Source organism: Panthera uncia, chromosome D1 (assembly GCF_023721935.1).
Source record: "Panthera uncia isolate 11264 chromosome D1, Puncia_PCG_1.0, whole genome shotgun sequence".
Lineage (NCBI taxonomy): Eukaryota > Metazoa > Chordata > Mammalia > Carnivora > Felidae > Panthera > Panthera uncia.
The window spans coordinates 6205730-6220668 of NC_064808.1; the positions used below are offsets into that span (position 1 = coordinate 6205730).

The window sequence follows — 14939 nt, forward strand, 5'->3', positions numbered from 1 at the left end:
CAACACTAGGCTTATCTGTAGTTTTAGGGTTTATATTTAGGTGTATAATCCGGGCTGATTTAGACTTTGATATGATGTATCCTAAATAGTTATCAGATCCGTCTACTTCTCTCTTGAACCTACGATTCATTCCCTAGTTCGAGCCACCGGCCCCCTGATGTGTTTTGTTTTGTTTTGTTGTTTTGTTTTGTTTTAATCTGCATGCGCCGTTTCCTCTCTTGCCTCCTCCAACCCTGATCTCTGCTCAGGTCATGATCTCACAGTTTGGGGGAAGGAGGCCCACCTGGGGCTCTGCGCTGACAGCACAGAGCCTGATGGGGATATTCTCTGTCTCTCTCTCTCTCTCTCTCTCTCTCTCTCTCTCTCTCTCTCTCTGTCCCTCCCTCATTCAAGTGCACCTGCTCCCATCTCTCTCTCTCTCTGCCCCTCCCCCATTCGAGTGCACCTGCTTCCATCTCTCTCTCTCTCTCCCCCTCCCCCTCTCTCAAAAGGAATAAATAAACTTTAAAGAAATGCCTATTGCTCAGTAAAAGAACAGGGCATCAGGGTGGCTTAGTCAGCTGAGTGTCTGACTCTTAATCTCATGGGTTCCTGAGTCTGAGCCCCACATGGGGCTCTGTGCTGACAGGGCAGAGCCTGCTTGGGATTCTCTCTCTCCTTCTCTCTCTGCCCTCCCCAAAAAAATAAACTTGTAAAAAAAAAAAAAAAAAGAAGCCATTAAAAAACTATGTAGCGTAGGATTCCAACTATGTAACATTCTGTAAAAGACAAAACTGGAGATAGTTAAAAAAAAGATCAGGGGCGCCTGGGTGGTGCAGTCGGTTAAGCGTCCAACTTCAGCCAGGTCACGATCTCACGGTCCGTGAGTTCGGGCCCCGCGTCGGGCTCTGGGCTGATGGCTCGGAGCCTGGAGCCTGTTTCCGATTCTGTGTCTCCCTCTCTCTCTGTCCCTCCCCCGTTCATGCTCTGTCTCTCTCTGTCCCAAAAATAAAATAAACGTTGAAAAAAAAAATAAAAAAAAAAAAAAAAAAAAGATCAGTGGTTGCCAAGAGTTTGGTGGAGGTGGGGAGGGATAATAGATGAAACTGGGGGCATCTTGAGGGCCTGAAACTTCTGTATGATACTACAATGATAGTTACATGACATTATACCACACAAATGTAAGATATTAACAAGAGAAACAATGTGAGGGAGAAAGAGGCGGGTATGTGCCCAATTCTCGGTATTTAAGGAGCCGTTTTTCTGTAAACCAAAAACTGCTCTAAAAAATAGTCTATCTTAAAAAAAAGAAAAAAGTTAAAACATACACCTACCATATATGACCCGTTATTCCACTCCTAGGCTTTTACCCAAGAGAAATAAAAGCGTATGTCCAAAGACTTGTGTATGAATATTCATAGCTTTGGTAGGGACGGTCATCAAACGATCTTTCCTTGAAATCTTTTCCTTTGTAGCTGGGCATCCCACTGCACCACTGCTGACATCTATGGTGTCGTGAGGGTGACAGCCATCAACACTGCAGCCCACAGACGGGGCAATCCCCATGATCTCTTTAGTGGGTTCCAAGTGCTCTAGTTAAAGGTGGGTGCGGTATCTGTCCAGTAACTTGACAATATTATCCAAAGTGACGTTCCCACCGTGCTTCATGTTTTCCTGCTTCTGTCTCTGGGTGGTTTCTTGAGGGGTTTGATGATCAGGGGAGAGGCAGAAGGCACCGCCCGTATGGCGTCCTATCTGTTCACTGTCATCCCCAGCCCTTGCGATCACCAGTTTCTTTTGGCAATGTCGTTACCAATCTTCTTGAGGGACAGACCCTAAGGGGCCCATCTTGGGGGCCCAGGCAGACACGGCAGCGGCCTCCCTGCCAGTGCACTTTAGGTATACTGTTTTGATCTCCTGGGGCTCGAATGTAAGCGGCGTGGTGGAGGTGGCTAGTGCCGGATGATTTCGGGACTAGCGACGAAAGTTGCACTGGGGCCTCCTCAGAGCAAGAGAGCTGAAAGCTATTCATAGAAATTTTAATTGTGGCAGCCCAAACTAGAACCAATCAAATGTTCATCCATGCATTGTGAATGCATAAGCAAATTGTGGTATGCTTGTACAACAGGACAGTACCCAGCAGTAAAGACGAACAAGAGGTGAATCTCACAATTACAACCAATGTAAGAAGCCAGGCAGGAGTTCATCCTGTGTAATTCCACTTATATGAAAATTCCAGAGAAAGGATGCCAATTGAGTGCCAGAAAGCAGATCAGTGGTTACCTGGAGGCGAGAGTGGGGGCTGGCAGGTAGGAAAGGGTGCGAGGGAAGGATGGACAAGGGGTTCGAGGAAACTTTTTGGGGTGATGGTTGTGTTCACTATCTCGATTATGGTGATATGGGTGTATACATGTCAAAACAAAATGTACATTTTAAGTATACGTGGTTTATTGTATGTCAACTAGACCTCAATAAGCTGTTAAAAACACCACCAGGACTTGGAGTGCCTGGCTGGCTCAGTTGGTAGAGGATGTGACTCTTGACCTTGGGGTTGTAAGTTTGAACCCCATGTTGGGTGTAGAGATTACTCAGAAAATAAAAATCTTAAAAAAAATTAGTCTTAAAAACACACACACACACCAATAGGACCTAATTACTGATTAGATCTGGCTCTTGGAACACCAGGAGGGATCAAAGATAACACTGAACCCTTGATGTGGCTTGACCACTTAAGTGGATTAATGAGGCAGGGGGACTCACCAAGCTGGGGAGACAGTGGAAGACCTTTGGGAACAATCCCTCCAAGCAGAGATGCTTGAGGAGGGAACAGCTCTCAGAAGTACAAATTGGGGAGCCACTGGCCACTGGTGCCATCTGAAAGAAGAAGTCAGGGGACAGACGCTTTATTCTGGATACTAAGATACTTCACAAAGATGTCCGTTCTCCTTAAAGTCATCTACAGATTTATCACAATTAATATTCTGATTGGGAGGTGGTTAGAAAAGCTGATTTGAAGGTCACAGGGAGGGGCACCTAGGTGGCTCAGCTGGTTAAGCCTCTGACTCGATTTCGGCTCAGGTCATGATCTCCTAGTTCACGGGTTCGAGCCCTGTGTTGGGCTTTGCGCTGCTGGCACAGAGCCTGCTTGGGATTCTCTCTCTCCCTCTCTCTCTGCCTCAAAAATAAATTTAAAAACCTTAAAAAAATAAAGTTCATAGGGAAATGAAATAAGAGTAACCAGGAGATTTCCGAAAACAAAGAAAAATCAGGGGAGACTAACTCTACCAGATATTAAAACACAACAAATCCATGATAATTTAATGTAATTAAAGAGGGGTATCGACACGCATAGATCATTGGAAGATAGAAAAATCTAGAAATAGATCCAAATGCACACAGGAATTTAGTATATAATAAAAGTAACATTTCAAATCTGTTGAGAAAAGTTGAGTTTTTTAATAAAAGGCATTAGGAATATAGGAAGGAATTTTGTATATGATAAATTCCAGATGAACCCAAGATTTAAAAGGAAAAAATGAAAACAAAAATGTAGCCAAGAGCTAAGGGAGAAGATTCTTTAGTCATGTCAGTGTGGAAAAGGTCTTTTCAACTATGACACAAACCCCAAAAGCCCCCAAAAACTTATTTTACTACATTAAAAAATCTGCACAGCAAAGTCAGTAATGAACTGAAGAAAATACTTACAATTTACATCTTGAAGGGCTATTTTTCCCGCAAAGCCTTTTATGTCAATCAGAAATCGAAAACAGGAGAAATGGGCAAACAACAGCGTAGTTCACAGAAAAAAAAGACAAATCGCTCTTTTTTTAAAGATTTTTAAATTTTTATTTTTTAATTAAAAACATTTTTTTAATGTTTATTTTTGAGAAAGAGACAGGCAGAGCACAAGCAGGGCAGGGGTGGGTGAGGGCAGAGAGAGAGAGGGAGACACAGAATCCGAAGCAGGCTCCAGGCTCCAAGACATCAGCACAGAGCCCGACACGGGGCTTGAACTCACGAACTGTGAGATCATGACCCGAGCTGAAGTCAGCCGCTTAACCGACTGAGCCACCCAGGCGCCCCAGGAGATAAACAGTTCTTAAAGGGATGACTCTGAATTCACTCAAAAGAAAAATAAATGCAAATTTGAACTTCACCAAGGGATCATTTCCCAAAGAGAAAAAGATCTGGTAGGTTACTGACCCGTGAATATTCTGGAAAAGAGCGTTCATGTGTACTGCTGGAAGCGGGGGTCGATATGGGTACAGCCTCTATAGAGGGACCTCTGGCAAAAATTGTAATGACTCTTTTGATGTAGGCTTCGAGCAGTTCTAGGAATCCAGAGTACAGATATCTTTTCCCTTTTGAATAATGATATCCTTACCCAGTCTTAGTGACTCTGTAGTACTGTTGGGAATAGCAGAACTCTGGAAACAACTTCAATGTCAATCAATAAGGAACAAGTTACATTTTGGTCCATCCATGAAGAGGAATACTATAGAGCTGTCAAAAGGAACACGGATAAGGAACCGTCTTCAAAATATGTGGATAAGCACACACCAGGATGCATGGAATTCTTCCCTTTGAGTTTTTAAAAGGGAGGGGGATATATATATATATATATATATATATATATATATATATATATATATATATAATTTGGTGTGGTGTCTTTCTTCTGACACCGCTTCTCACATCAAATGTGTTTCTTCCCAGATACCAAATACATGTGATTTTCCACACCAATTCTCCAACTCCCCAACGCCAACTAGGTGCTTACAGTTCCGTTCAGTTCTGACATAAATTCCCAGTTAGTACAGACCCTGTAGGTTAAGGGCTCAGTCCCACAAGATGCCAGCCACAAATGGGATGCCCAGGTGACCCACACACCTGTCTGGCTGACTACAAATCTGGGGTGCCCACCACCCCCTCCTCAGCTTTGCTGATTTGGTAGAACACTCACAGACCTCAACAAAGTGCTTTGTGTACGAGTTGTTTAAAGGATACAACTCTAGGGGTGCCTGGGTGGCTCAGTCAGTTAAGCATCCGGCTTCAGCTCAGGTCATGATCTCACAGCTTGTGGGTTCGAGCCCCGCATCAGGCTCTGTGCTGACAACTCAGAGCCTGGAAACCTGCTTCGGATTCTGTCTCCCTCTTTCTCTGCCCCTCCCCCGCTCACGCTGTGTCTGTCTGTCTCTCTCAAAACTAAAATAAACATTAGAAAATTAAAAAAAAATAAAGGATACAACCCTGAAGCAGCCAGATAGAAGAGGTGTGTAGGGCAAGGTATGGTGGAGAGGGGGAAAGAGCTTCCTTGGCCTTTCTAGGTGCCACCCCCCCCACCCCCCATGTCCCCCCGGCCCGGGTACAGTCTCTGTTCATCAACCCAGAAATGTTCCGATTTCCAGTCCTCTCCTCTCCTCCACTTCCCACTCTTGACTGGTCTTTCGGATGACCAGCCCCCACTCTGAAGTTAAGTGGGGGCCCCACCCTGAGTTGCCTCATTAACACAAATTCAGGTGTGGCCCAAAGGGGCTCACCGTGAATAACAGAAGTCACTCCTATGACTCAGAACATTGTAAGGGTTTTAGTAACTCTGTACCGGGAACCAGGGACTAAGACCAAATATATATACATATTTTTTTATTACACCACATTTGGTTATGGATGTTTATATTCTTTCTGTGGAAGGACACAAACGACAAGTTTTATAGCTTCCAGGGAGAGGAGCCAGGGGTAGGAGGTGACTCGTGGTTAAGAATTTAAAAGGTACAGGTGAATATATTACTTATTTGAAAAACAAATTAGGGGCGCCTGGGTGGCGCAGTCGGTTAAGCGTCCGACTTCAGCCAGGTCACGATCTCGCGGTCCGTGAGTTCGAGCCCCGCATCGGGCTCTGGGCTGACGGCTCGGAGCCTGGAGCCTGTTTCCGATTCTGTGTCTCCCTCTCTCTCTGTCCCTCCCCCGTTCATGCTCTGTCTCTCTCTGTCCCAAAAATAAGTAAAAAAGGTTGAAAAAAAATTTTAAAAAAATAAATAAATAAATAAATAAAAACAAATTAAAAATACTTTGTAGCCCTCGTCTTGGCTTCTAATGGGCTCAGTCTCCAGGCTTTCTTACTTCTACACTTTTCGGGAGCCACTCGTAGAGCACGCAAGGTAATGGTGTCCAGACTCCCCTGTTTGACCATGTGGACTTTTCCAGCTTCACCTCCAGCCATTCCCCAAACACACCCTCCCCTCCAGACTTTCCCTATGCGTTCCCTCCACTAGTAACACCTGGGGCTTCCATCTGAGCTCTGTTCCTCTTTTTTTTTTTTTTTTTTTTTTTTTGAGTAGGCTTCCGGCCCCGCACGAAGCCCAACTCAGGTTTGAACTCACAATCCTGAGAGACTCTGGGATCGAGACCTGAGCCAAGATGGAGTCTGGCCGCTTAACGGACTGAGGCACCCAGGCGCCCCTGGGCTCTGTTCCCGAGACAGCTTGAAACCCTCTGGGATTGATGCAGTTCAAACCTCACACAACACCCATCCTAGAGTAATACCCATTTTGCGGAGGAGGCAATGGAAATCAAGTAACATGCCAAGGTCACACAGGAACCTGGGATTTGGATTTAAGCTGTCTGACATCAGAGACCAAGTGCTCGTCTCGACTCTAGACTATCCAAGAATATCCTACCTCCCAATCTCTGTCCCTTCATGGGCAAACTTGACATTGTTCAAGGCCCAGTTCAAACGCCACCTTCTCTGGAAAGCCTTCTCTGCTCTCTCATTAACAAGTTGACTTTTGGGGATGGGGGGGTAGATGTATTATAAGAATTACCTTATATGTGACTGCAGCCCAGGGCAGTCACCAAGTGTCATTCCTAAACAGACAAGGCCCTGCAGCCCTGTCTGAGCTAACCACAGAGTACTTCTCCATTTAAGCTTTCTTTTGTCCTATAGGTTCCGGGGCCTTGTAAGGACTGCGTGTATTTTCATCTCATTCAACCCCAGCTACGCTGTGTGTACGGTTCATCACGCATAGGTGATGTTACAGAGGGGAAACTGAGGCTCAGGATGACCGGTCATCCATGGAAAGGAAAACTGTTATTACAGAGCCTCTGCTCGTGAGTCTCAATCACTGATACCTAGAGCTGGCAGACCCCCCCCTCCTCCAATTCCCTCCCTACCCCTACCCTGGGTCAAGGAGCCAGGCCAGGGCCTAAGCACAGTTGGTGTCCTATAGACACGAGTTTATTAGAGGGGCCAGGGTCAGAGTGGGTACAGTTGGGAGGAGGGGACTGGGGGGCCTGGGCAGCACTGCCAGCCTGTGGCCAATAAGACAGAAGGCCGGGGCGGGGCGGGGGGGGGCCCAGAGCCGGTAGGGCTTGGGTCAGCAGACAAGCAGGCGGGCTGCTCTTCACCCTGCAAATATCAGCGCCTAGGGCACGGTGGAGGCTTCGGGAGGACTGGGGAGAAAGGTCAGGGAGAGGCTGAGAGAGGAAACCCACCAAGCGCCCTCGGTTAGGAGGTGGCAGAGCTGGGACGTGCGCCCAGGCCTGCTGGACCCCAGGCCCTGTGCCCCTACTTCCCATTCTGTTGGGCCCCACATCTGCCTCCCAAGCTCCCAAGCCCACCCCCCGCTCCTGTCCCCAACTCACTGTGGAGAGTGTAGGTGCCCGGCTCCAGCTGCAGTTGGGGGGGCAGGATGATGAGGAAGCCCCCCACCAAGGGGTCTTCGGCCACTGAGAGACAAGCTTGGGAGGGAGGGCAATGGCACTCAGGGTTTGGGGAAGGGCACTTGGATAAGACAGGCAAGGGGCGGGGCTGGTGGCTGCAGAGGCCGTGGGCAGGGAGCAAGCCACAGAGGGAACAGTGAGGAGGCGAGAGGCCGGGGCCTCCAGGCAGGGGCACCCGGGCCTTTGGGCAGCCCCTCTGAGCTCCACCGTGGTGGGGACGCCGCTCTCGAGTCCAGGCCCAATGGGACGGCTCCTTGGCCATGACCTGGCATGAGGAGAGCGGGTAGTCAATGGGGGTGGGAGGTCCGGCCTTGTTCCCCCACCCCAGGATGGCGGCGGGGCCTCACCTCCTCACAGCACTGGCGGCTCACCATGGCCCGGAAGCCCATCCGGGCCCACAGCTTATCCCTCTGGTGCAGGAAGTCTGCCACCTGACGACGCCAATCTTTTCCCAGGGCCCACAGAAAAATCACACATTTAGGGTCCTCCAGATCCTCCTCCATGTCATTTGCAAGAAACCTGGCCTCGGAGGCAGGGGTGCGGAAAGCAGAAGTAAGCATCTGCCCTGCCCCCTCCCACAACTCCTAGCAAGGGTCCCCCGCTCCTGCCCTGGGCACTCACAGCGCCAAGAACAAGTTGCTGTGGGTGTACTCGCTGAGCTTCAGGTTGGCACGCCGGAAGTAGACCAGCACCATGGCCAGGAGATACTGCAGACACAGAGGGGGGCAGAGGTGACAGTTAGGCACCGGGAGAGGGGGCCGTGAGGGGCCATTTGCACCCAAGGAAGCCGTGGTGCAGGTTAGAGAACCCAGGGGAAGTAGTGGGGTGAAAACAAGGATTTAGGGGCGCCCGGGGGGCTCTGCCGGTTAAGCATCTGACTCTTGATTTCAGCTCAGGGCACGATCTCACGGTCTCCTGGGTTCAAGCCCCGCGTCAGGCTCTGGGCTGACAGTGCGGAGCCTGCTTGGGATTCTCTCTCTCCCTCTCTCTCTCTGCCCCTCCCCTGCTCACGCTGTCTCTGTCTCTCTCAAAAATAAATAGACTTAAAAATAATTTTAAAAAACAAAACAAAACAAGGATTTAAAAGGGAGGTGCTCCCTCCATCAGACCGGGAGACTCAATGAAATAGCAGCATTCAAGCCTCTTGTGACTGGGCTTCTACTCCGTGTCACCTCACCTTATCTGAAATCTGGAAACAGGGATCTCTGGAAAGGAATTCCTGCAGGAAACTATGCTCTGGAGTAGAGAAGAGACATGATGGACTGGGGTTACCACCCCCCCACACAAGCCAAGAGTGGCACCCCAGAGCCCAAGCCTCCACCCAACCCACTTGCTGACATGCCCCCCCCCCTTCTTCCTGGGGTCACCTGGGAAGGGAAGGGACAGAGATTTCAGATGCCTGCCCTGGGCAGGTCCCACCTCTCACACTGGGTCCCCCCAAGTCCCCCAGCACTCCCCCTCCCCCCCTGGGCACTCCCACCCCCGGGGAACTCACCCAGAAGGCTGAGGAAGGCCTGGAGCTCCTGATGCGGGCGCGGGCAGAGAGACACGCTGCCCCCACCCTGACGGCTCCAGCCCCCCAGCTTCACCTGGGTGGCAACCACGGGGAAAGTGGCAAAGTCTTGAGTGTCGTTCATTTCATGGGGGTGGGGGCGGGTAGGGCGCGGTGGGGCAGGATGGCCTGTGGAGAAAGTAGCCTCGGGACGCGGCCCCGACCCCCTTGCCCCCCACCCGTCGAGAGGGTCGAGGGTGGCCAGACAGGGGGCCTCCAGAAGATGGAGAGTCGGGCGTGGAGATGGGGGTGGGGGCGGCGCTCGGAGGCAGAAACTGGGGTACGCGTGGGCTGGGGAGGCCAGAAACGCAGCCGACTTGCTCTCGCACCGCGTCCTAGCCCCCCCCCCCCCCCCCAGGCCAGGCCGGAGAGCAAGAATGGGAGCGACAGGCACCTCTGGTGCCGCTGAGCGCTAAACCCCAGAAGATGGGTACACCCCAATACCCCTTTTGCAAACACAGGAGCCGAAGCGGGCAAGACTCGCGGCTACTTAACTGTGGGGCCTGTCTGACCCCCCCAAAGCCTAAGAGTTTAATTGCTCCCCAACTCCCAACTACCCCTTCACCCCACACCAAAGTGGCATACCTGGAAGGACCACCAACCCCTTTCTTCGTGGAGAGGAAACTGAGGCTCGGGAGTGGGGGGGTGGGGGGGCGGGGTGCCTTCAGAGCAAGTTGAGCGGGGGGCACCTCAAACGTTTCAAGCTACGGGGAGAGACGCCAACTACGGGGTTCAGAAGGTGCGGCCCGGCACCCCGTGCCCAACCCGGGGGCCTCCACCTAGGCTCCCACAAGCAGCCCAGCCTCCTCCAAAAAGCCTTACCTGAGCTAGGGCATTACCTACAGCATAACTCCCGGTGCAGAGCTGCTGTATTTATAGAGCCCCGGCGCTGCCCCGCCCTCGCAGCCCTCCGCCAATCAGGCCCCTTCCTGGGGAGGGGGCGGGGCTTCGGGCCATCACCGCTCACCTCTGCCTGGAGTCAGCTCGGTCTCCACATTCGCCTCCCAGCTGCGGCTCCCCGGGTAAGGGCTTCTCCAAAGCTGCACCACCTTCAAGAGGGGTAAAGGCAGGCCGGCGGGACCCCAGGGCCTGCATGGCGACACGGCCCCCTCCCCACCTCTTTATAAAGGTGGAGCCAAGGTGCAGGGCCCGGAAATGAGGCCTGGGCCCCCTTCACTGATTGCGCCTTGCTGGGGCAGGGTCGCTGGCTGTGTCTGTGTTTGTTTCAGATCCAGGAATCTCAAAAACCTCGGAGCTAGAGAAGAGAGTGTCCTGGCACGAGAATTCCCGGAGTCCACATCCCCTTCCCAAGATCCTTTAGCGGCTGGGGGAGCCGGGCCTGTGGCTCCAAGCCTGGAGAGGAGGCCTTTGCCAAAGACAGTCAAGCCCTCTCCTCGCGCCTAGCTGCCCTTAAGATTTTCGTCTTCACCGCTTCATTTACTCCCTCTCCAACCCTATGGGACAGTCAGCACCTGCATTACTTTCCACATTTGACGGGTGAAGCTTTGTTTCCCAATTTTTTTTTTTTATTGTGGTAAAATATACATAATGTAAAATTGCCTCCTTAGCCATGTTTAAGTTCAGTAGTTTAAAAAAAATTTTTTTTAATCTTTATTTATTTTTGAGAGAGAGGGAGACAGAGTGCAAGCGGGGGAGGAACAGAGAGAGAGGGAGACACAGAATCCGAAGCAGGCTCCAGGCTCCGAGCTGTCAGCACAGAGCCCAACGCGGGGCTCAAACTCCCCAACTGCGAGATCATGACCTGAGCGGAAGTCGGACGCTCAACCGACTGAGCCGCCCCAGCGCACCTTAAGTTCAGTAGTTTTAAGTACATTCATAGCGTGCAACCATCACCACCATCCATTTGCAAAACTGGACGCCTTTACCTGTTAAACAGTAACTCCCTGTTTCCCTTCCATGGTCCGTGGCAACCACCATTTTACTTCTGCGTCTGTGAAGTCAACTACTCTAGGGACCTCATGCAGGTGGAATCACACAGGGGTTGGCTTTTTTTGTGATGCCCTTACTTCACTTAGCATGTCTGCAAGGTTCATCCACGCCCTACCATGTGTCAGGATGTCCTTCCTTTTTACGGCTGAATAATATTCCATTCTGTGTATAGACCACAGTGTGCTTATCCCTTTATCCATCGATGGATCAAGGCCCGCCTCAAGCTCTGTGCTGACAGCACGTAGCCTACTTGGGATTCTCTCTCTCCCTCTCTTTCTGCCCCTCCTCTGCTTCTCCCCCTCTCAAAATAAACAAATAAACCTTAAAAAAAATAGAATAAAAAATAAAATACATATTTTAATAGAAATGGAGGCCAGAAAGAAGCTGAATCGTTTATGCTCCAAGTCCCAAGTGGGCTCAAGTCACGGGACCAACACACCTGCCCCTGGGAAGTAGGTCTTGTGGTTCCCGTTGCCATTTCTCAGATGGTAAACTGAGGCTCAGGGCCTCGACCTCTGACATTTAAATGAAAGATGAAGGGAATGTGGCTGGGCCACATGGGTGGTGAGTACTGGACCAGGTTTGGAGATCAGGTCCCGGGACCCCAGATGCAGGCTCCTTCCTGTGACCCAGATGCTCGTCACTGGTTGGACACCCAGGAGTCGTCTCTGCTTTTGCTCCCAGGCTCAGGCTTTGGCCCCGGCTGCCAGTGTGAATTTTCATTCCTAGGGACTGCCCCTCCCGCTCTGTGTCCCCCAGACTCTGTTGGTTTCTGAGTCGCTTAATCTCTTGATCTCTCTGCTGTCTCTCAATCTCTCCAAGTTTCTGGGTATCTGGATGTTTTGGGGTCTCTTGGCCTCAGGCCCCACGTTGAAGCATAAGGCAGGGAGACTGGCTGTCTGGTCTAGAGCCTGACATGGAGGAGGTATTCAGAATGAATGAATGAATGAATGAATGACTCCCCCAGGCCAGCTGTAGTTTTGACCCCTCCCCCTCAGTAGGTTGGTAGAAAAAAGCTTGCGGGTGTGCTTCAGGCCCATCCCTTCGGTGACAGCCTTGGGCATCTGACACTCCACACTGGGGAGAATTCTTTTTTTTCACTTTTTATGTTGAAAGAATTTAGACTCGCACAGATGTTGCTTAAGAGGTAAGGAAAGTGGCGTCTTTGTCTGGTTTTGGAATCAAGGTAATGCTGGCCTCAGAGAATGAGTTTGGAAGTTTTCCTTCCATTTCTATTTTTTGGAAGAGCTTCAAAAGAATGGGTGTTAACTCTTCTTCAAATGTTTGGTAGGTTTCCCCTGGAAGGCCATCTGGTCCTGGACTCTTGTTTCTTGGGAGACTTTTTTTTTTTAATTTTTTTAACATTTATTCATTTTTGAGAGACAGAGCATGAGTGGGGAAGGAGCAGAGAGAGGGAGACACAGAATCTGAAACAGGCTCCAGGCTCTGAGCTGTCAGCACACAGCCCGACACGGGGCTCAAACTCACAAACTGTGATCCTGACCTGAGCCGAAGTCGGACGCTCAACCGACTGAGCCACCCAGGTGCCCCTGTTGGGAGACTTTTAATTACTGGTTCAATTTCTTTACTGGTTATGGGTCTGTTCAATTTTCCTATTTCTTCCTGTTTCAGTTTTGGTAGTTTATATGTTTCTAGGCATTTGTCCATTTCTTCCAGATTTCCCATTTTATTGGCACATCATTGCTCCTAATGTTCTCTTATTATTGTTTTTATTTCTGCTGTGTTGGTTGTGATCTCTCCTCTTTCATTCGTTTTTGTGCCCCCTTCACCCAGCTTCCCCCAAGGGTAACAACATCTTGCATAACCAGAGAGCAGTTAGAACCAGGAAACTGACGTTGGCACAACAAAACTCTACATATCATTCGGATTTCATCAGTTTTTACAAACGCTCACTTTTTGATTTTTTTTTTTTTTTTTTTTTTTTTTTTGGTGCTTGAGACCCATCCAGGTTGTTGCATGTATCAACGGTTCCTTCCTTTTTATTCCCAAACGTTTCTATTACCATCTAGTATTCCACTGTATGGAATGGGTGATCTCCAGTATGGGCCATTACAAATGAAGCTGCTATGAACATCGATAGGGATTTATGTACGGGATTTTACACGGACACAGGTTTTTATTTCTGTAGGGTAAACACCTAGGAGGAGTCCTGTGCTAAATTTATGTTTAACTTTATGAGAGACTGCCAAGCTGTTTTTCAGAGTGGCCGTTTTTCAGAGAGTTTTGGAATTACCAATCTTCTTTTTTAGTCCTATGTTGTTGTTGTTGTTGTTGTTGTTGTTGTTGTTGTTTTTGGCACCCCTTCTACCCTTCTAGTTATTTCCACCTGTAAATGAATATGCACCTTCTTCACCATTTTTTTAGTACTCGGACGTCATCCACATATAAACTTTTGATCGCTGGGTTTCGAGGCGACAAATTTTAATTAAACAATCTTCACTGGAACTCTTTGTATAATGTGTTACATACTTCTGCATCTTTCTTACTCGGTTTCCTTAGTTGCGTGGTTGTGATTCGCATTTCCCTGATGGCTGACGATACTGAACATCTTCTCATGCGCTTATTTTCTGTAGTGGACTGAATTGCTGACCCCAAAAGATGTGTTGAGGTCACCCCCCTCCCCGCCACCACCGTTTCCTGTGAATGGGATGTAATTTGGAAATAGGGTCTCTGCAGATGTAATCAAGTTAAGATGAGGTCATAGGTGATTAGGGTATGTCCTAGTCCAGTATGACTGGTGTCCTTGGAAGAAGAGAAAGAGACACAGACGGGCACACAGAGGAGCACATCAGGTGAAGACCGACACTCAGAGGGCAGACAGCCAGGTCACAACAGGGGCAGAGATTGTTGTGGTGGCAGGCCAGAGAACACCAGAGATGGCCTGCACCCACCAGAGAGGCAGCATGGCCCCTCAACACCTTGACTTTGGGCTTCTAGCCTCCAGCACTGGGAGAGATGAGATGTATCTTCGAAGCCCCCCGGGTTGTGGTACTTTGTTACACGGCAGCCCCGGGACACTTTTGCATCCATGCGTCTTCTCGGGCAAAGTGTCTGTTCCAGTCTGTTGCCTGTTTGTTAATTGGATGGTTTGTTTTCTTACTGTCGAGTTTATTTTTATTTAATGTTTATTTATTGATTGGGGGGCGGGGTGCACGAGTATGGGAAAGGCAGGGAGGGAAGGAGAGAGAGAATCCCAAACAGGATCCACGCTGTCACGTAGATCCCAACACGGGGCTTGAACTCATGAACCCATGAGATCGTGACCTGAGCCAAAGTCAAGAGCTGGACGCTTAACCAACTGAGCTACCCAGGCACCCCTCTTACTGTCGAGTTTAGAGAGTTCTTTACATATTCTAGATCCAAGCTTTGGTCAGATAATATGATTTGGAAATATTCTCTCCCAAACTATAGCTCATCTTTTCCCCTCTCTGGACATTATCTTTCACAGAGGAAATTTTTCATTGTGATGATGTTCAATTATCGATTTTTAAAAAATAGACTGTGGGATTTCAAAGGTAGGGATTCTCCCATTCAAGGGCCTCAAGAAGCCCCAGAGAGAGACAAAAAAAAAAAAAAAAAGCCAAAGAGGAGAGGCAGCCAAGGGTAGACCCCGGGAGAAGAAAGAGCCAGAGGCTGGGGGCTGAAGCTGCCCTGGGTAGACCTGTAGGGGGCTGGCTTGGATGGAGACACAGGCCTGGGGGGCAGGGGCGGGCAGGGA

General features: G+C 49.5%; 1 protein-coding gene across 3 annotated transcripts; it reads right to left on the reverse strand.

Moving 5' to 3' along the window:
- Nucleotides 1-6065: 6065 nt before the first annotated feature.
- Nucleotides 6066-14251, reverse strand: SPDYC (speedy/RINGO cell cycle regulator family member C). Of its 3 annotated transcripts, none has more exons than XM_049643018.1 (7): nt 10218-14251; nt 9194-9379; nt 8876-8934; nt 8320-8405; nt 8046-8217; nt 7621-7963; nt 6066-7428 (listed from the first exon to the last, which is right to left on the reverse strand). In XM_049643018.1, exons 2-7 carry the CDS (start codon nt 9333-9335, stop codon nt 7394-7396), a joined length of 837 nt encoding a protein of 278 aa, XP_049498975.1. In that variant the 5' UTR covers nt 9336-9379; nt 10218-14251; the 3' UTR covers nt 6066-7393. The 3 variants fall into 3 exon arrangements, with proteins under 3 accessions (XP_049498975.1, XP_049498984.1, XP_049498991.1); XM_049643027.1 differs by having other exon boundaries at nt 6066-7452; XM_049643034.1 differs by lacking the exon at nt 10218-14251 and having other exon boundaries at nt 9194-9625.
- Nucleotides 14252-14939: the final 688 nt, after the last annotated feature.